The 22,175-nt window shown below is 38.9% G+C and overlaps 1 protein-coding gene across 10 annotated transcripts in view; it reads left to right on the top strand.

Moving 5' to 3' along the window:
• USP54 (ubiquitin specific peptidase 54) overlaps positions 1-22,175 on the top strand; it is a 97,832-nt gene that overhangs the window by 63,461 nt on the left and 12,196 nt on the right. For 9 of the 10 annotated variants that reach the window (XM_039554421.1, XM_039554423.1, XM_010412172.3 and 6 more), the window contains 13 exons: positions 1,431-1,536; positions 3,467-3,613; positions 4,954-5,103; positions 6,911-7,079; positions 8,342-8,512; positions 8,891-8,962; positions 12,533-12,664; positions 12,956-13,336; positions 14,358-14,592; positions 15,368-15,507; positions 16,518-16,691; positions 19,665-19,784; positions 20,920-21,112. In XM_039554421.1, coding sequence (XP_039410355.1) covers positions 1,431-1,536; positions 3,467-3,613; positions 4,954-5,103; positions 6,911-7,079; positions 8,342-8,512; positions 8,891-8,962; positions 12,533-12,664; positions 12,956-13,336; positions 14,358-14,592; positions 15,368-15,507; positions 16,518-16,691; positions 19,665-19,784; positions 20,920-21,112 — 2,190 coding nt within the window. The remainder of the gene's footprint in view (positions 1-1,430; positions 1,537-3,466; positions 3,614-4,953; positions 5,104-6,910; positions 7,080-8,341; positions 8,513-8,890; positions 8,963-12,532; positions 12,665-12,955; positions 13,337-14,357; positions 14,593-15,367; positions 15,508-16,517; positions 16,692-19,664; positions 19,785-20,919; positions 21,113-22,175) is intronic. The other variant, XM_039554422.1, reaches the window with a different exon arrangement.

Below are 22,175 nucleotides of genomic sequence, written 5' to 3'. Positions count from 1 at the left end.
TTTTGAAGGTGCTTAAAGGACAAAAATGTCATGACTTCTCTGGGCTGCCTGTTCCAGCTCTGAACTGTAAGGGTTTTTCCTCCTCCATGGTGACCAGGGCAGTTCCACGATAACTAGCGGAAGATGCAGAAAGGGAAATTCTCACTGGAGGTCGGACGTGGTCTGCCCTCGGTAAATCCGTGCTGGCTGCTCTGACTCACCTGGTCCTTCACATGCCTGGAGCTGATTCCAAGGGGATTGATCTGATCTGTTATGGCCCCAGGTGGTGGAGTGAGACTGATCAGCCTGTAGTTCCTCAAATCCTCTTTCCTTGGAGGAGTATATAGCTCTTGTTTAATCTAGTTATGGGGGAACTGTCCTGGTCACCGGGACCTTTCATTAAAGGTGGTGCACAGGGCATGAGCACTAGGTCTAAAGCAGATTGTTTGAACTAATGCTGGAGAAGTCTTCTTTGAGTAGATGTCTGCTCAGTTAAAAGCTTTTTGAATCTGATTGAGGCAGGAATCTGTTACTTGTCTTGAAAATTTTATTGGGATTTAGAACTTCTCTTTGTTTAACGTCTGGCATGCAAGATACGTAGTTACAGAGCCTGAAAAAATTGTCATGAGAACTGCTAGTTGCTCTTCACATGCAGTTCTTAAAAAGGTACCACTTTACCCATGTAGCAAGAGTACCGTAAAGCATCCCCCTTTGTGGCTGCTGCCTGCTGTTCCATCAAGCTGTAGTTTTTCATTAGGTTCCAGCAGACACTGTATATCAGAATATTATTTATTAGAAAAAGGGTAAAATAGTCATCTAAATGGTATTCAGTATTTTATATGAAATATCACAATAGGTCTTAAGTCATGCATTATTTTAAAAGTACCAATACGTAGTAATATATTTATTTACCTCTGAAGCCATTTTAAACTTGAACATGCTTTGAGCACTAATATTCTTGTGTTCATATTGTCATCTTTCTTTCAACTTGGACAGTGAAATAAATTGGGTACTGGGCTATTTTTTGTTTGTAATTTTATTAAGTATGTTAATACTTAATAAAATAGTAAATAATAAATATAGTAAAGTGTTACTTTGCTATAATTGTGTTTATTGAAGGGGACACATTTTGAAGCAAGTATTTCATTTTGAAACCAAGTATTTATCAAAATGCTGAAGTTTTCTTCGAAGATATAAAATTTAAGCCAAGCAATTTATTTCTGTTTTGAGTTTGACTTGTTTTCTTTATGCATTATTTTTGTGGAAGATGTAGTAATTCACAATTAATTATGTGGTTTTTTCTGTACTACAATATTAAATATAAAAAGTGTTATGTATTTTAAGTTTCTTAATGCTAACAAAATTTAGGTGAAATGTATACTAGCTTAGTGTGGGTTTGTGTTTTTATTTTATTATTAAACTTTTTTTTCCATACTTTGTCTATACTGAAGCAATCAAGCTATTTGTATGCTGGAGAGGCGAGAGAAACCAACTCCGGATATGTTTGGAGAGCTCCTGCAGAACGCCAGCACTATGGGGGACCTGCGAAACTGTCCAGTGAGTAGCCTTAGTTTTCTTTGGGCGTGAATTCAGTATCTCACAGTTATTCAATGAAGGAAGGGAAAAATTAGTGGTGATGAGTGCCTCTTTGACTAGACACGAGTATTAAGAACCGGAATAGATGCTTATTTTTTATGTATATCGTAAGTGCTAGATTTCGAAAGTAAGAGTTTAATATCTTGTTCTGCCTTTTAATAAATATGCAAAAATAGTTATCATCAAACTGTTTTTACATGTTGATTAATAGATAGGGCAGGAAACAGCTGCATAGTTGCTGCTTCATGTAAAGCTACTGTTAGGTGCATTACCAGTTGTCAGTGAAGCAATACAGGCTCTAAGAGGACTTGTGTACCTGGTCCCTGGGGGCAGTGTAAGTATTTCCATTTTATACCTGGCCTCTCTCCCAATTTATAGCTCTGAAACCTTGATTAAAAGTCTCCATTGAAATACATATTTTTTTAAATATTGGCAAATAGTGGCTCACTTATCTAAGTAAAAAAAAATAAGATATTTTATTGTCATTTAAAAGGTGCATATGAGTCCATCTATTTAATAACCAAAGAATGTGAAAATTAATAGAAATGTGTTCTTGGTCAGGGCAAACTGCTATTTGACTGTGAAATAATAAGTTGGATAAATTGCATACCAGCATTTGCTGCCCCTTTCTTTTTATAGTCAAAAGAATTTCTATAGAGGTTTGGCTAAGTGTGGCCTCAAAGTTACACAAGGGAAGCTTTTTATCAGGATGCCCTGTTCCTGCTGTCATGTTGACAGTGCTGAAACAAAGAACACAATTTGAGAGTAAGGTTGGTTGGGAGGTAATAAACAGAATTGCTTATACTTTAAATGACCCTTTCAAAATATGTGTGAATAAAGTAATCTAAATATCAGAACCTCATATCCACATTTAAACATCAGAGTCCCCTACAGTTTCTTTCTGCTTTTTTAATTTTTCATTTTTGGCTCTCCCTGATGGTTGGGACTGAAATTCTGGTTAAATTTTCTAGATTGCTGTGGGGAGGAGATGCTTTGTGATCTCTTCCCTGGTTTTAGTTTCAGAAATTATTATATCCAATTGTGAAATTGGACTCTGTAGGCAAGAGAAATGATTCTCGGTATGAAAAGATTTTTTTTTTTTCCTGGAATCTTGCAGGGGTACCTTTGTGATGTGCCTCAGAGAAAAAGTGAATGTTGCAAATGGACTTTGTCATAGTTCTTGTCATGTCCCCCCTACCCTGTTGTGTCGTTGACACCCCCCTCCCCTGCAAAATGCACTGGTACTTATTTAAAAAGTAAAAAATGGGAGGAAAAATCAAAACAGGAATAAGAATTGTAGAATTCCTATGAGTTATTAAAGCAACTCTTTTATTCTCCTGATCTTCCAGCTGCTCCTCTCATATTTATATGAATATTGACCTAACTATCCTATCTAAGATGAGATGTTTGAGGTACCCTGTAGAAACACTGGAATTTTAACAGCAAAGCAGGACTTTTTCTGCTTTTTCAGCAAAGCAGAAAGTTTTTCTGACACTGTCATATAAAGCATTGGTTTCTGTAAATACAGTTTTTAATCTGTGATTCTGATCAAAAGTGACCTTTCCCTCCAATTCCCAAGAATGTTATTGGGATCTTTCATGTATGCTTGCTTATCTATTTTCAAATAAGCTTATTTTTGTGCTCTATGTTTTAATCATTATCAATAGCATGAGGAAGAATCAGCCATGTTCACTTAATGCTGGATAGTCTTGATAGCACATCTCATCTATGACACAAGAAGCTCCTACCTTGGCACTGAGCATATCTGCTGTGTTTCACCACCTCCTCTTTGGAAGCTGTACTTCTGAGACTTACACTTGTTAGTGCCTTGCCCTAATATTATAATAAGAGAAGGATTATATTCAATGTCTTGTTTTATTTATGTGCTCAGAGTAACTGTGGGGAAAAGATCCGTATTCGTCGTGTGCTGATGAACTCGCCACAAATCATCACCATTGGCTTGGTTTGGGACTCAGACCACTCTGATCTGGCTGAGGATGTGATTCACAGTCTGGGAACTTGCCTTAAACTGGGAGATGTGAGTTTTCTGTACTTTGGCACTACCTACAAAGACAGTCTTTTTCATGGTAGTCTGTAGTGGCAAATTGAGAAAAATATGAAGTTGCCACTTTTACCTTTTCAGCGTCCATAAAGAGAGGAATAGAGGACAGAACCAAGGATCTGACCTGTCTCTGAAAGCCTTAGAAAAACCTGTTAAGTGTGTTTCTGAAATGTCTGAAACTTCAAAAATAGTTTCAGGTGAAAGGAAATTTTGGATCGGGGTTGTTCTATTTCTATGAAAATATATCTGTGCTCTTTCATTTTAAAGAACAGAAGTTTATTTCTGTTTCTTTTGAAGCCAAAATGTAGCTTGCTGGTCTTTGGGGTTGTTATTTACCTTTAGCTCCTCTTTTTGGTGAAATGTTTGGTCATAACACTGAAGAGTTATTTGTAGCTGAACAGTCTCTAAGAGGTGGTGGCTGGCACTGTGTGATTGAATGACAGACTGAATTAAATAAGATCCAGAGGTTTGTCCCCTGGAGGATTCACTTACTCTACATTAACTGATGCTTTAGAGCTGAATTACCGGTATACCAAACTGTAGCTGTGTCTTACCGTAGCATTGAGATAATACATAAAATAGCTCGCATATATACACACATTTATGTTAAAAAAAAAAATGCACTGTCCAGTGCACAGTGTACCAAAATCAGTGTGAGCTGATGGAAATGTGGTTATGAAAGTGTGGTCTTTGCATAGTAGAGCAGTAATGCACTAAAACATGAGACCTGTGCATTTTACATTAATAAAATTCAATTAAATAGGATTTTTTTTTTTCTGTGTGCTGAATTCTTTTGATCTACTGATGTCTTCAGTTCATCTTTTATGTCTTAGCATCATAAACTGGTCCATGCTGAATTCTGGATAGTCCTTGCTAAAGTCAGAATAAATGCCAGCTGTTTGCTGTCCAAACCACTTTGTTTCTGCAAAAAGGAGTGAATTTTTTAAACAGTATTTGATATAATCAGCAAGCATGACACAGAATACAAATTTTCAAAACAGAACCACATTGAAGTTATGTAACAGGTTATTTTTTCATTGTTGTTAATGTCTTCCTTCAAGTAGACACATTCTCCAAGTCCAACTCAATTTATGAGCATCTGGTGAGTTGGTCAGAATCCATTTCTGGTCTGTGTCTCTGTGTTTGCTTAAACATTGCATGATTACTTATTTATTGCCTTGTTTTCTCTATCTTTTGAAGTAAAAGATATAGCACCTCTCTATAGTACTTCGAGGTCTTTGAACATAAAGCAGTATCTAAAATTCTGAGCGCCTTATTAATTTCTCCTTCTGTTTTTCTTACCTCCCTTCTTGAAGCTCTTCTTCAGAGTAACTGATGATAGAGCAAAACACTCAGAGCTGTATTTGGTGGGAATGATTTGTTACTATGGAAAACACTATTCAACCTTCTTCTTCCAAACTAAAATCCGCAAGTGGATGTACTTTGATGATGCTCATGTCAAAGAGGTGAGAAAAAAATTGTTTAGGAAAATAATGTGTTGGAGATTTGTTAGCTGCTTGTGTGTAAATCCATACTGTTTTCTATAGATTTTGAGATTTTTTTGCTGATTTTCCACTCAGGATCCACAAATTTATTACTCCTTTTTTCTCAGCAAATTGAAGTATTTTCAAAAAAAGCACACCAGAAATCTCAGAAACCCAATTCTTAATTCTGTTCTGTTGTCTCTCAGTCTTGTTTTTATGCTGTTGTTTGAAAAGCTAGTTTACTTGTGCATACAGCTAACACACATCTGTTTACCTTGCTGACAAGCAGTATAGCTATTTAGTGCCTGGTTTTGGTCTTCTGAAGTGTCTACATGCCAGTCTTCCCTAGTGCTTGCTGCCAACAACAAATATTCTGCTTCTTCTGTTAGTGCTTTTTTAAACCTTTTCACCAAGCATGAGGTCCTTGACATTAAAGACACCAGTGCTGGGATCTTGGCATGACATTATAACCCATTAGATTGTTTGGCATTATTTCATACCACTCTCCATTTTTCTTTCTAGTCACGGAATCACAAAGGTGAGAGAGGAAAATTTTCTCCTGTAGTCATGACAAACACAGTCTCAATGGGAAAAATCTCTATTCACTTTTACCGTCATACTTGTCAGCAGAAGAATTTTGCCAAGGCTAGGTACTGCACTTCCTTAGTAGAATATTCACATATGGAGCAAATTTGTTGGAGTAAATGTTCAGTATATCAGGTGAAACCTGTATTAACACATGGGGAAGATTTTTGAGATTAGTATTACTATATGAATTAATTGCCTGGTTTATCAGTGCTTGCAGAGGTTCTGTCACAGCAGAAATATTCACACACTTGAAGTATTTAGCTTTGTCTTGAATTTACTGTCCTGATATCTTTATTGTTCATTTTGTTCATTAACAAATTCTTCTGCTGTTTGATTGATGCAAGGTTAGGACATTTCAGAGGATGAAAAGGTTTTTATGGAAAAAAATCTGAAAGGGAAGGATTATTTTTGTAGTTGTATTTTTAGTAGGTCTTGTAATCTATTTAGCCATAGGATGGTGAATACCTGGATTTTAGTTAGGTTGGCTCAGGAATTTTCTTGCTGAGTCCAGGTCAGTGCTGGCTAGAGAAAGAGTTAAATCATGTCAGTGGAAAATTGAACTCTGAAAGAATTGCAGTGGGGGATATTGGATCCCGAGTCTTCGGGTCTCCCATCGGATTATTCAATTAAGAGAGATGGGACTATGCAATTACACAGGATTTATTGCTTAAAATAACGAATAAGGCATCAGTCTCGAGATGTGAGATCTGCAATACATCAGAGTAATGGCAAATAGTCACAAGACAAAGGGTTACATAGCAATTTATAACTTTCTAATCCAATAGGCACTTAAAACGAAACTTTCTGACTTTACAACCTATCACCTGTGGTACTTCACTGCAGTGCAGCTGTATCTTAACCAATGGCTCGTTAAGTCACGTCCACACACAGAAACTTCTTTTACAACATCTAAATTCTTAACTTAAACTATAAAATCACATTATTATACTTAAAACCCTTCACCATAACACCCATTTACTTAAAACTATAGAAACACAGGTTTGTGATTCTCTTTGCTTAAGGTCTATAAATCTCTGTCAATTATGCCAGACCTAGCTTATTCCAGGGTTGTAAATCAAATCCTCCCCTAACTGCGTAAGTTTTTACTCCTCTGTTTCCTACAGGGGGAAAAGAGAACTTATGATAGAAAATGATGACAGAAAACGTTTCTTGTTTTGTTTGTTTCTGGTTGTCAATTCAGATTGGTCCAAAATGGAAGGATGTTGTGACAAAGTGCATTAAGGGTCACTATCAGCCTTTGCTGCTGCTCTATGCAGATCCAAGAGGAACTCCAGTGTCAACACAAGACTTGCCCCCTCAGGTGGATTTACAGCAATATAGCAGGACTTGCTATGACAGTGAAGACTCGGGTAAGAAGTGTGGGCTCTGTGCCTTGTACCTTCACACTGAAGTGCGGCGTGTGAAATATTTTCCTTCTTTGGAGTGTATTATTGTCAGCAGGGGTCCTTGTTGCTTGTTAAAGCTGATCAAGAATTCTGAAGAGGATTTCCAGTGTTTCATCTGTGAACCTCTCTCTTGGTCCAAGACTGTTGATTGTTTGGGTAGCAGTCTTTTCCAAAAACGTTTGGAGAAAGAAACTGGGGGGTGGGGAAGTGAAGGACCTGGTGTGGTGTGGATGTAGAGAGGAACGCTAACTGGTGACTTCAATAACTGAAGCTTCTGACTTTAAAGTTCTAAACCATCCTTAACTAGGACATTTACTGCAAGACTTGTTCTCACCAAAAATGGGAAATGCTCTCAGGCTCAATGTTTGCAGTTAAACATAAGAAGGACTTCCTTCTTTAATATACTTTTTCTTCTTTAATTTCTCCACTGAGAAATGAGTATGAAGCTAACATCCTGTGTATTAAGGAGTGTATACATCACATATGTAAAATGACCAACATTTTGCACATTTTATGATCTAACATGGGTTAGGGTTAGTCTTCAAACTGTTCAGATTTTTTATTTTTATGTACTGAAATTGGAGGGAGGAGATTGCCTTTTTCACCTCTTCTAATGAGTTCAGGAATTACTATACTTAAACTGAATCATGATGCTTCATATTTTTCAGTAGGGGATCAATGAGACAGAGCAGGTTACTTTGCTTTAGCTAAAAGTATTTCAGTACAAAGTTTATACTAGATAAGCTTTTGATTCATAATAGATGAAGCCTGTATTATAACGTGATGTTCTTGTTACCCTTATTAAGATTTTGTACTTCAGTAATTTTTTTTACTTTCCCCAAAGCAGCTTATTTCATATTGTAGTTGCACTCAACAGTGTTGAAAATGAACAATAATTTCAGTGTGGTACTAATGTGTACTTTCAGTCCAACAGATGTAGTTTAATTTGGCATATTAAAAGGATTTGATAACTTTGGAGTTACCAAAGAGAAAGAAAGAAACAGGTTTTCAGGAGGAGTGACACTGTGTCCCTGCTTCCAAAGGAGCAGGCTTTTCCCATAATCTCTGGTGCTCTTGAATCTGAGTTGGTATCTTTGGTATTCTGTTTTTCTGTTAACTTCTCTATGGCTGCCCTTGCTCTCTTTTCTTAGCCTTTCTTGGCTTTTATAATAGCTGAAAAAGATTGAAATTTGACATTGCTTCCTTGACATTTCTTTCTTCCCCAGGGAGAGAACCTTCCATCTCGAGTGATACACGGACAGATTCCTCTACAGACAGCTATCCTTATAAACAGGCACACCATGAGTCTGTGGTCAGTCACTTCTCCTCTGACTCCCAGGGGACAGTCATCTACAATGTGGAGAATGATGCAGCTTCACAAAGCAGCAGGGACACAGGTAGCAGATACCATTACATCTGTGTGAGATCATTGTCATTAGATAAGATGACTGCAGTGGATTCCAGTTGAAAATATCTCTATATGTACACACAACCTTTACTAGAATAGTGAACAATGTTTAATATCCTAAATTTTTGATTTATAATGAACTATTGGCACTCACCAAAAAAAAGCATAATTTATAAGTCTTGTTGGCTTCTGTAGACTTGTATCTAGCCAGACAAGCATTTACAGATTTGTTTTTCTGTTATCCACAATACTGCCTGCTCTCTTTTTTATGTAAATCTGTGAGTTGGAGTCTGCACAGCCCCACTGTAGGGTTTGGTAAGTGTTGTGTGTGCTACTTACTCATCTCCGGGCAATAACTTCATTTCAGGCGTTGCAGCTATCTGGGAAGGGCGCTTTCATCACCAGAATCCCTCATGCTTGGGAACTCAGGACTTTCTGTGTAAGTGGGGGTTGGTAGTATTTGCTGCACCAGTGAGGAGCATAAGCTAATTTCCTGCCTGTGCCATGGAAGGAAGTTAAGCTGGAATATCCAGTGAGAAGACAATCTGTATATATGTTACTTTGGGCAGCTGAACAGTCTACCTGAACACTCTTTAGTTGAAAGAGGTTAACTGGAAATCTAAAGACTTGATCTCCTCAATTATTCATGGCCAGTATCCACAATTAGCCTGTTTCTGCATACAGCAACTTCTAACATCACTTCTGAAAAAGTAGTGCATAAGTTAAGGTCAGGCTTCTGTAGCATCAGAAATAGGATCTGCTATTTCTGTTTGAAAAGTTATTTTATTGTGCCATAAATAGATTTTCTAAGAAGACCAAGGAGTTGAATCAGCAGCTGTTAGATTGCACCAGAGTGTCAAAGCTGTCAGACCACTTGGTCCTTTTATTCGTAAAATTGTTCCTCTTTTGTATCATAATTGGTTCATTTGAAACAATCTGTGGTACATCAAAATCTGAAAAAAATGTTTCAAGTTCATGTTATTTAGTATTCTTTCATTCTTCATCAGAGGTCTGAGTAACTGTAATACACAGGTTCAGATAGCCCAACAGTCCTTCCAGTGTTTTAGCAAATACTTAATGCTGTAGGGACCAGTCATAGTCTTAGGTAGGATGTGAGAAAGAAAAGAAAGTTGGAGCAGAAATTGAGTGATGAGGAAACAAAATGTATGATTGTCTTCAGAGTACAAAGACGACAAAATTAAAAGAGATAGTGGTATACTATTTAAATAGCCTGCAAAAATGGCACAGAGTTTATTGGATTAGGTTCCTGCCTGCAAAACTTGCCATGCAGAAGTTAGCAGAAAAGGAGAGTAAGGGGGATGGTCACAAACATGTAAGCATGAAGTTCAGCATGTAACCTTTTGTTCTGTCATTTTTAGTGACTTTGTCCTTTTTTTCTTTCTTTCTTCTCCTATTGATTCTATCCTGTGTAATTCCCTTCAGCTTAGCCCATTTCTCTACCTGAATTCAGTTGTCCTTATCTTCCCTGATTCAGCCTTAGCTATAGTCAGTCTGTCCCCTTAGCTAGCCACTTGTCTGGGCATTTCCCCTCTTCTTTTACCTACCCACAACCTTTCCAAAAAAAGTCAGTCTGCCAACTAATACAACTGCTCAGTCATCAAATGGTGATCTGTGGGGCTATAAAGAAGCCACCCACATTGACCTGTCAACTGAATTGTTCTGGGCAAAAGCAGGATTCTTCATTTAATGGCCATTTACCCACTACTCCAGCCCAGAAAATTATGGACCCTATCCCACATCATCCTTCGGGAAAGGACCACCATTGGGTCGTATGACCTCAGGCTCCTGGGTACTTCAGAATGGGGGCAGAAGAGTGGCTGCATAAGTCCTCTCTTTGCTCCTACCCACCTGTGCTGCTGAGAAAAATGTGCGTATTCTGGCTGCCCTGTTCATACAACTGAGATTTCAGGGGGAGGGAGTAGACGGTGTTGTGTTTTAACCCATTTGATTTCATTTTCCTCTCTAACATGCTCTTAGACACACACAACTCCTACACCACCAGACTTTTCCTTTGAATATTGCTGTTTGCTTGTGAAGCCATCCCTAGTCTGGAGGATGAGGTATTTAAGTGATATATTCATCAAGAGACACCTTTTAAGCATATCATTAGGCACTCAAAAGTCCTGGCTTGTTATTTTAGAGAATTTTAAAAAGTTATTGTTAAGTGTTAGCTAGTATTCTTGGGATTTTAATTCCCATATTCATGCATTATGTTGGATTTAGCCTTTGTTTTAGAGTGTCCAGGTAAAGACAACAAAGCCTGTGTCCTGCAGACCTGTGATTCTTGACATCTCCTCTGTGGCTATTAAGTGTCTGATGACAATGAGACAGTATTTGCAGTCTTTGAAAGGAGGAGAAAATAGTAATGCAAGGCTAGCAGCCCTCATTCTAAAAGACTAAGCTGGGCTTTATTCTATGCAAACCCTAAGCTAGTACTAATAGCACCAAATATTAGCAAATAGTTTCTGTTATGGTAGTTGAAGGATGCTAACCAAGCAATCCCTGTCATGTTGGAATGTTTAACTAGAAAGGTTGTGCACACTGAAGTGAAGTATAAGTCTCTTCTGTCTTGAGGGGAGCCACTACAAGGTATAAGATAATGCTGTTCTTGGAAGTCTTAAAAGATAAGCGGCAGTCCATGCTGTGAAAGGGAAAAAAAAAATGCCCCAAAGCACAGACTCCTGTTCAGTCACGAAAATGCTATACATCTTTTATCTTCATTGCCAACATTTCTCTTTTGTGTCCTTATTTATTTTCTTTTATATAGTCTGCTTGTTTCTAAAAAATTTGGCCACAAAATCGCTCTTTGCTTTGCAAATGAAAAGTGAGCCTTGTGTAGCTTGCTTTTTATTGTTTGGATTCCTTCCCACTCATTTATTTTAATATCTTTGTAGCAATTGTAGTTGCAGTGAATTGGTTTTTTAAATGTTGCAGGTACAATTTTATATGTAAAATCTGCTTTAAATGTTGATTTTTATGCTAATCTCTAGAGAAGGGAGAAGGCCCAGGAGGGGCAGCTATGTAGTCTGGGGGCTGTTAGACCGCTGTTTGCTAGTATGGATTTTCATTTCCTATCATCCTATGTGAGGTAAAAGTTTGTGATATAAAGGCTAGAAAAAAGTCTTTGTAGCTTATTCATAAATTCCCTTCTTATCCTGCATCTCTGCTTGGGACTACTCACGTGAGTAAAGCCATGCATATGTTTGTGCTTGCAGGCTTAGGACTGTGAATGTGTGAGAACCATAAAATTAAGCAAAGGCAATAGAGAAAACTTATGATGTCAAATAGTCTTAAATCCCGTTTGATGTGAGGAAATGGGGAGTAAATTGTGTTCAAGAGAAAAATACTGGCACTCAAGACACACAAGCTGTAATAAGGGAATGTTGTGTGTCAGTTGATCCATGTTCATGGTCTGTGCATGTGCTCCTAGCTTGTGGCAGATGTGAATTAGCTGGCTTGGCCCTTGAGAGCCAAGTGAGGCTTCTTCACTGTAGTCTAGGCTAACTCAGATTAGTTAGTCTTTGCTACAGGCAAAGAGAGTGTAGATGAATAGTTAGTGCAGAGCAGCTGATGGTGTGCAGTAATTCATTATTAGATGGTAACTTGTTGCTGTGTTTGAGTCTTTATTCAACAGAGTAATGTCTGGCAAGCTATCCTCAGGAGTTTCCTCTTCATGGTCATTAAAACTGACAGCAAGAAAGTGGTGTCCTTAGACTATTAGAAGACAAAGCAGAGTCAACCTTTTGCTTGACCTGTCATTAACCAGAGTCGTTGGAGGGGCTGTATTGTTCTTTTATGGCCTTAAAAATGGAACATCCTCTCCAAGACAAAACCAAAAACTTACAGATAGGAAAACTTACCCAAACTTGCCAGTTAGTGTTGGAGTGTCTGCAGCTCCTAAGGAGCAGGAGAGTCCTGCTGCTCTTAGCACAGTGAACACTTGATCTGAAGGCTCTTGTCATCTCTACTGTGTTCTTCCTCCTTCCAGGCCACCTGACTGACAGTGAGTGCAATCAGAGGCATGTTTCAAAGAAGAGCTCGCTGGCAGACCGCAAGAGGAGTTCTAGCCGGTCTAGGCGGAAAGGAGATGAGGCTCAATCATCAGGATACCATAGTGAAGGCAAGAGATGTTACTTTATTTTAAATATCAGTATCTTTCTGAATGTTTTTAATGTTCTCAGTGTGTAGATGCATTTCCCTCATTGTTTCTTCCATCTTTATTTAGTCCTCTCTTTGCTTTTTGGTGTTTAGTTCTGTTTTGGTTTGTTTGTTTGGGGAGTGTTGGTTTTTTTTATTACCATTTTGTTGTTTTGGATTGCACTTTTCAAAGTCTGCATGAAGATGCTGCAAGTTGAGCTGCTAGTTTAATTGAAGTTATTTTTGTGGCTTTTGCTGTCCCTACAAACTGCAGGAGAAACCTTGAAGGAGAAACAAGCCCCCAGAACTGCCCCCAAACCATCCAGCAGCACCAGCAGGCTGAGGGAATTTAAAGAGACAGTGAGCAACATGATCCACAGCAGACCACAGCAGATTTCTCATACCATCCAGAATTCCCCTCGTGGAGGGAGTAGTGTGGATCAGGCAGAAACACGACCCTCAAAAAGCCTGTCTGCGCACGCTCGAGACTGGGAAGTGGAGAGTACCAGTAGTGAGTCTAAATCCAGTTCATCTAGCAGGTACCGGCCAACGTGGAGACCCAAAAGAGAGTCTCTGAATATAGACAGCATCTTCAGTAAAGACAAGAGGAAACATTGTGGCTACACTCAGCTTAGCCCTTTCTCCGAAGAAGCAGGTAAGAGTTTGAGAAGATTTATTTCAGAATGTGTGGGAGTTTTAAATGTGGAATTTAGGTCAGTGGTGAGTCACGTCTGTGAGGACTAATTCCTGTGTGGGTATTCATAGTGCATGTATGGTAATCCTGTTTGATTTCCGTGTGCTTTGTTTCCTGTCTAAGGAAATAATAAGGGAAACAATACTGGCTACCCTGTTTAAATGGACACATGCTATACTACTAAGTGTCTGAAATTTGTCCTTTGGAGTGACCTGGAGTATTGCTCTGGCTTTTCCTCTGGCTCATCATAGTATTTTCACTTGATGGCTCAGAGTATGGTGCAGAAAGTACCTTGTGTATTGGTGCAGAGTTCTTATTGTGAGGATAAGAGCCTGGAAGCCAGTGATGATTTATCTGGGAAGATTTTACACCACAGAAGCTATGCAGCTTGTACATGGAGACTCTGCTGGTTTTGACAGTTGAAAAGAATTGGGAAGCATAAAGGAATATGTAAAGGCAAGGTGAAGGGGAAGAGAACACACCTCCAGGGAAGGAAGGGAAGCAAACAAGAATTAAGTGAAAAGACCGTTTTAAATTCTTTCTTAAGACTTTCTTAAGAAAGAATTTAAAAAACCCAAGTTTTTCTGTTCTCTATATAAGCCACAACAAATCATAAATGGCAAAATAAAGAGTGTAAAAAATGAGAGCATCCGAAATAGATATAACAGAGTACTGGAAATACAATTGCATATACAGTAAAATTATCTTGTACAAATAAAATTATTATGGGAAAGAAAGGATTTTCATTGCAGCCTTAATTATTACCTCAGGGGCAGTATGGTAAGTTATACTAAAGGGGAGAGATTCAAAGATAAATTTGTTGAAAAGGTTATTGCTTAAAGTTGCTAGGAAAGCTGGGAAACACTAAATTAAGGATGGCGCTTCTGATTTAAACATAGTTGAGAAGGTAACATGTATATGGATGTTTTGCTGGTACTGAAGCTTAGGTCTTCTACCAAGCTATATTGTTTTATCTTGACAGGTAAAGAACTTACTGAGAATGAGGTGAAAGAACACACTGTTCATGAAACAAGGTCAAGCCAGTCAAATGTCAGATACAAGCGTGGTGTGCTGGGCCGGGGCACCCAGTACCATATGGTGGATCAACATCCTCATCTAATACAGAGGATGGAGTCTGGCTACGAAAGCAGTGAGCGCAACAGCAACAGCCCAGTGAGTCTGGACATGTCCTTGTCTGAAAGCTCAAGCACCCCCAGGTAGATTTCAACAAAATTCATATTTTGAATGACTGAAGTCTTGATTTCTTTTTTGTAGTTGCATAGTGGTATAGAACATTTTGCAAAGCAGTGGTCCTAGTTTGAAATACAGCTTTATTGGGGCAGGGGAGAAATAATAGGGAAATGGGAGCCTTTTCTTTTCAGTATATTGCTAACTTACTGCTAGGGAGAAGAGAGAAACCCAGGGCTTGATTGAGCGAAAAACGTTGTCTGAAGTGATGCATCTGAAATAGTTGTACCCTTAGTCTCTGGTTTAAAACCTTGTACTTTGAGTAGCTCATAGTCCTTTTTGGTTTAGTTAAACCATTGATTAATAGACACATTGTACAAAATGAGAAATCAATAGCCTTGTATAGAAATCTTTGTTTTCAGACATACTTGCAATATTGGTATGTAAAAATAAATAGACAGCACAATGTATTTCTTTCCTTGACTTAGGAAGCTTCAGGTAACCACAAACTGGCACTGTTTATGGCCAGAATATAGTAGATTTTCAGCTGTAAGAATCTGTTCTGAACAACTCCCAGACCACAGTTTTAATATGAATTGCATAATCTTATGGAGGAGAATAGAATTACTGTCCTCCTTGTTAACTTCCTCTTTCCCTGTTTCTCCCAAGATCTTCTTATGGTAGACTTCTTTTAAAATTAAATTAAAATGCAAGTATATGTTTGTGTGGATACAAAAAAGGTAGCTACAATTTCTCCTGGAGAGATCAGTCAAATGGTAAACTATAATTTCTCTCTTCTTGGAGGGATGTTCATATGAAGCGAGCAGGTGGATTTGTTCCTGCTTGGCGTAACATCCCAAAGTCTCACAGTAGCAGCATCTTGGAGGTGGAGTCGGCTTCATCAATTGGGAGCTGGACAAACAGCCCACACACCACTGGAAATGGTAAGATACACTTTGCAGGGGTGGATATGCGAGGTAAATTGTATTGGAATTGTTCTTTACTTTCTGGATGTTTATGTTGACAGGGAAATTATAAGGAAAGGGAAAAGAAACTTTGAGGAACATAACAGTTTTACAAGAAATAGTTATAAGATTTACCAAAGAGGATTGCAAAAAACTTTGTTGGAATATTCCCTTGATCATGTTGCTCTGGCATCTCTTTTGTGTATTGACTTAACTGATAAAATAAAGCTATTTTTCCTGTTCTTTCTTATAACTCAGTATTCTGCCATCAGTCAAAAATACCCTCCCAAGCATAACTCATAACTTAGTAGAGTCCTGAAAACAAGCTTGTAATTCTGTACAAAATTTAAAACTGTTAGAACTCTGAATGTTTTTTTACAAGATGTTTGGGCTGAGGCTAAGCTTTTCTGCTTATGTATCATTCTAAGCAAATACTTTATTCCAGAGAGTCTGGGGAAGGGAAAGGCAAGAGGAAAGACACTTTCTGAATACTGGTAATAGTTGAAATGAGAATGACAACTGATGGATTTCTGTTGTGTAGGCTGTTGATATGCTTTATTTTCTTCCCTTTTTCATCCACTCTGTGCAGTTATATGAAAAACATCTCTCTTGGAATCCATTTAACTTTCACAAGCTCTAGTGATCTGGCTAATTTATAGCATTTACAAATTATAAATACAGTAAGAAGTCTCAAGATTTCATCATCAGCTTAGGGTTATTTCTTCCAATGATTGTCTCTGTTCTGTATGCTGTTTTCGTGAGTCAGTGAATCCATGGGCTGTGCTGCAGGGGAGCTTGAAGCACTACTGTATCGAGCAGGGTTTTATAAGTAAAATCTAAGAAAGCAAAATTTATGTTCTACAATTCTGTGGTCTCAGACTGTTATTATCTAATATTAATTTTATTCTCCATTAATACTTCTTTGTCTTTTAAGGGATACTTTGAGATGTAACTGTCAAAAAAGTTTGGTTGGCTTGTTTGTTTTGAAGGTGGAGACATCTTTGTTCCTTTAAAGAGTGAGCTGGATGAATTGCAAGAAGAGGTGGCAAGGAGAGCCCATGAGCAAGAACTACGTAGAAAAAGAGAAAAGGAAATGGAGGCAGCAATGGGCTTTAATCCCCGTCCCAGCAGGTTCATGGATCTAGATGAACTGCAGAATCAGGGTAACCTTTTGAATGCAGTATATTTTGCAAGATGGTAGTGCTGGTTCTTTGAACCTTTGAATGTAATTTCCTGTTTTAATTGTGTATATGTGTGTGTCTCACTGCATCCACACCCCATTACAATTTTGTACCTTCAGGTAGTGAAATACTATCCATTTCAAACCTGTAGAAAGTGAAAAAACTGTTTGGTATTTTGACCAAATTTCTTCTTAAATGAGAAAACAAAGTAACGTAGAGGTATTCTTAATATATCTGTGTCTTTCCATTTTTGCAGTGATATACACTGATAATAGTATTGATATCTAGATTTAGCTGTAAGCCTTTAACCAGCATCTTGGAATGAGCAGGGCTGTTTGTACCTTTCAGGCTCCTCAGCTCCACCCACCGCAGAGGTTGTTCATATAAACCATTGTTCTGCTTCTGCTTGATTTTACTACCTTTACAGCCCTAAGCAATTCTGCTTGTTCCTGCCCTTGTGCTTTCCAGTCTTTCTCCCTGGCCTGGCTGTGTATGCCCAGCACAGGTGTGGGGACAAGTACTCTGGCTGGATCTAATTGAAAATCTGAGCTGGATTTAGGTTGCATATCCTTTCTAGGGAAAAAGAATTTTAAAAAATTTAAAAGCCAAATACTAAGTTTGATTGTCTTTTCCATGACTCCTTATCTTTCTGGCCGGAGATGGCAGCAAAAGAGGTTTAATTGGAAGGATGCAGCTGTAGCAGAGGGAACATGACAGAATTCACATGTCATACCTTTGTTTTACCCCTAAATCTCCATCAGCCCGTAAGGGGATTCAAGAGAAAGGTGGGAAAAAGTGCACTGACCCAGTCAAGAGTGAACCCTGGAACCTGCTGGAACACTTAACTGGGGGTCATTGGAGGGTAAGCAGAGCCAAGAAAGGTGTAGTGAACACCTGGGTTCTGGTGCAGCAAATGTATGCATGGTCAGGGCAGTCCTACTGTGGTATCCTGTGTTGCAAGGCCTCCTGGCATTCCCATGCTGCTTCCTCCAACCTGACGTAGAAAAGAGTTGAGGTTGCTGGTTTGCTGCTCAAGGAGAGGAAGGAGAGGGGCAGTCCACAGCAGTGCCAGTTCTGGACACAATCCCAACTGTGCTCTGCTCAGCAGCCAGAATGACATTGTTCCAATAGCAGCTGAACACTTATGATCTCCATGAGGATGTCTGACTGGGAATGTTTGTATAATTTTTGCTGACCATCAGTTATCCTTTACAGTCCTACTATGGCCTGCTGGTAACCAGGTGAAAAATTCTGATGTACCGGAGTAGATGGATACATTCTTTTATTAGTATAGTGTTTGCTTTTGTAACATAAATGCCAGTGATTTAAAAATTGAGAAGTAAACCTCTATTGCTTAGCATGTTGTCTTCTCTGCTTCTCCTGCATGAAGGAAAATAGCATCTTCTCCAATACATTACCCCTCTTTTTCATCTATTCTATTACTTGATAGAAGCAAAGATTGCTTAGTTTTTCTTTGTTAAAAAGAAACTAGACTAGAGTAATGCTTAATCAAAAAAGAATTCAGTAAAATGTCAGATGCATTGACTTGAAATCTAGGAAAGTCTTTGCTTAGTTCTTTTAAAGTCTTTCCACACCCCAGTCAGAGATATAATAGCTTAACATTTCCAGGCAGTCAAGCAGTCTGTTAGGCTTGCTTGTATGCAGAACTCCAGAACACTTGTGACTCATTTTCCCCTCAAGTAAACTGCTAAATTCATGCATAGAAAGCTAATTTCAGTATTCTGCCCTTGATTACAAGCCTCAGTTGCCTTGATTTTGAAACTGAATGTGCTGCTTGATTAACTTACTGCTCTAACAACTCTCACTTCTCTCTCCAGTTCTAGCTTCTCTTGCAGGTTCTTTGGGGTTTATGGTAAAAGAGTTTGTACTTAAATCTCTGCACAAGGGTGTTGGGGAGCAGGTCAGGCCACAGCATGTGTTATGCAGATTGAGAGAATGTAATTTATTGTTGGCTGATAAAGATACTTGTGTTCTCTACCACAATGATAGAGACATACCATTAAAAAGACCCACCCCTAAACAAAGTAAAAAGTCAATTTTTATTTTCTGTTTTCCCTTCCTCGTTGGAATGTTTACATTTTAGTGCGTAATTTGCATTATGCCTAGTAGGTGACACCAAATAGTTTGGGCATTTCTTCCTCTCAGGAATGGATGTTATGATGCCAGGACACAGTTTCCTTTTTGTGTCCAAAGATGATTTATCCTTCTCTTCTCCAACACAGTTTTCTAATTGTTGCAAGAAGAGTTCTTTACAGTTACCCCTTTCTTCTCAGCTTCCACCACCTTGATTTTCAAGCTGCAAGACTGTTGAGTTTTCATATTCTGTATGTTACTTACAGCAGTTAAGTGTATGCACTGAACTCATTTATAGAAGTAGTTCATGCAGGCATTTATGTTAACACTCAAGTCCGAGTTTTCTTCCCCAGACATGTTAGTTGTTTCAGTTTGCTTCCATTTTGATGAAGAAGAGACCAGATGGGTTTTGTCAGGAAACTTAACATACAATGAAAAAACCCTGATCTGCTGTATTTCTTTTACTGATACATTTTGGTTTAGATTTGATTCTAAATTTAGTTTAATTCCTACTTGACAGAAGTCATTTGAACAGGCTCTGTGATATGTCTCTACCATCTTTTGTACTGATTTAAAGTTTTGAAAATAGTAGAATAAGCGAGTACAACTCTTTCAACTAAAGAAAATTTGAGGGAAAAAAATTTGTTTCACGTTGTTTTACTGTGTGGACGTCACAGGGTGACGTTATGAGGTGCTCAAGATGTACTTCTGCTTAGGGAAGGTTAGGTGGTGCAGTCTGGGATATGCGCAGCCTCTGCAAGAATCCGTATGTGGAAGGATTTGGCGATCACAAATGGGATGAGGGTAAGTGAGGGTTCTGCAATGAATGAAATCAAAATGAAGGGTGCTGCCCATTTGCAGGGAGGAGTGATGGCTTTGAGAAGTCGATGCAGGAAGCAGACTCAATCTTTGAAGAGTCACTGAATCAGGAGCAGAAGGGCGATTGTGCTGCAGCTTTGGCTCTCTGTAACGAAGCTATATGTAAGTAACCTTAACTGCCTGAGCTACTGCGCTTTGACTGTGTACTAATACAGAATAGAGTCTGAAATACTACATCACATTAAGTGGTCAGGTAATATGGGGGTCCAGCTGGTCTTTAGGAACATGCAGGTAGACAGAATTTTTCATTTTTATAAGCATTCCCATTTGGGGTTTTTAGTCCCATTCCTCTTCATCTCTGTTTTTTCATGTTTGCATTCATTTTGTTCTCTCCAGTGCTAAGGTAGTAACAGCACTGGAGTGCTGATGTGCCCTTTTTGGTGCTAAATGGTATGTTTCAGCAAGCACCTGGTAGGTGGTTCCCCTTGCCACTCAGTCCTCACAATTTTTCCCCATCGTCAGGCCGAATTGCAAAGGCTATTAAGCTCTCCTGTTTTTCATGGGGGGTGTAGCATAGGAAGAAAATGGTAGCCCACTCTTGAGTCCCCTGGATTAACAGAAGTGAACTATGTTGTACTTCGCTTTCCTGAAGAAAAAAGCATTAGGACATTGAAGTGCTTAAATGCATTGTGATCTTTGAGAATGTGTGCTATGTGATTTCATTTTATTTTTGGTGTTTTTCCATTATAACTGGCTGGCTGTTTCACCCCATGCTCCCCTCTGTCTGCATAGAATGGCTGCAGACAGGGTGAATAGCTCCTGTGCTGTTTGCATTTAGAAATTGGCTTTTATGGACTGCAGAATAAAGGGTGCAGCATACAGCTGTGGTGATAGCGCTATTAGCTTTCATTCCAGCAAGGAATCTCAAATCCCAGCTGGGTATTCCTGCACATAAAGGGAGTCCCATGTATGGAGGATGCAGGAGAAGAGTAGATGACAGAATGAAGCATCATTGTAGTAGGGCTGGAAAGAGCCTGTGTGAAGGGATGAGAAATTGGGCTAAAACAAGGATATTGTTTTTATTTTATTTTGGTTTAGTTTCAGTTAATGTGTTTGTACACCTGGCTAAGCTGAATGTGCATTAATGGAAACAATAGCATCCTTGTGAATTCTTTTGTGGCAGTATTTGCATGGTCCATGTTTTTTGTTCCTGCTGCATCTTTTTTCTTTTTTTTTCTTTTTCAATTTTATTCCTTTTTTCTGTTTGTTTTCTGCTATGTTTTCTTTTGCATTTTAGCTAAACTAAGACTTGCCATGCATGATGCCAGCGCTAGCACTCACAGCAGAGCCCTAGTCGATAAGAAGCTGCAAATCAGTATCCGAAAAGCCCGGAGCCTCCAGGATCGCATGCAGCACCAACAGCCACCGCAGCCGCTGCCTCCGCCAGCCTGCCACCCACCACAGGGCGGCACCATGGCCCAGTCTACAAGGTAGTGCGAGTACCTCACCTAGACACAGACCTGGGCTGCATCTGTGAGCAGTGCAGTCTGGAAAGAAATAGCAAACTATGTATATTCCCCTGGATAGTCCAAGTCCTACTGTGTCACACCCTATTCTTTTCTTCTCTAGGTTAAATCCTATTATAAAACAGTCAACTACCCCATTTTCCCTCTCCCCACCACCCTTTCTCCCAGTCTTCATAGAATAGTCCAATGTGCATGTGTTCAAAATGTGATCTGTGACAGAGAATTGTAGCAGTCAGTGCCTGGCAGCATTGATGTCTCATGCACCAAGGGAAAAAATACAACAGACAATAATCTGGCTAAAAAAAGTGGGCATGTGGTAGGATGAAATGTGACAGTTTATAATCAGGAGCAGTTTCAGGACTCAGTCAGTCAAAGACTGTACTACAGTCAAAATCTTGCTATAGTTGCTTTTATGTTGGGAACATCAGCCAGTGTGTTTAGTGCTCTGTAGTTTTAAAACTGGCAAGGGCACTGATCTTTTCTTTCTAGTCCACTTCTCTAGTAGTGTACTGGTACAACGCTTGAATCCAGATCCTGATCTGTCACCTTGACTACTCCATCATTCTTCATTTTCTTTCTGTGTTTCCCAGCATCCTGTAGCCTGGCTTACCAGCCCTCCTCAGTGTCTCTTCATGATTCTTTCTTCCATACTGACTTTAACTACAGCATAATTAACTCTCTGCTATAACCAATCCTTTCTTCCTACCCTCTTTAGCATGCAGCTTAATCCTTCTTTCTTCCCATGCCATTCCCTCCTAGCACTAGACCATTCCTATCCAATTTCTAGGCTATTTCTTGAACTGTTACTTTTTTCCCTCTCCCCTTCTTACATGTTATATTACCAGAAGCTTAAATAAAATCTCAGATGAGAATCGTTTTTCTGTTCCTTTCTGTAAAATGCTGCGTACAGCTATATACAAACCCAGTTAATTCGCACACCTGCCAGGCTCTGGTTCATAACGTTCTTTTCTTTTCCTGCAGTACCTGAATTACACATAATGAAAGCTGATCTTTTTGTCAATCAGGG

Source organism: Corvus cornix, chromosome 6 (genome assembly GCF_000738735.6).
Source record: "Corvus cornix cornix isolate S_Up_H32 chromosome 6, ASM73873v5, whole genome shotgun sequence".
In the NCBI taxonomy this organism is placed as follows: Eukaryota; Metazoa; Chordata; class Aves; order Passeriformes; family Corvidae; genus Corvus; species Corvus cornix.
Note: the sequence above shows the minus strand (reverse complement) of the source record. Positions and strands in the feature narration are given on the sequence as shown.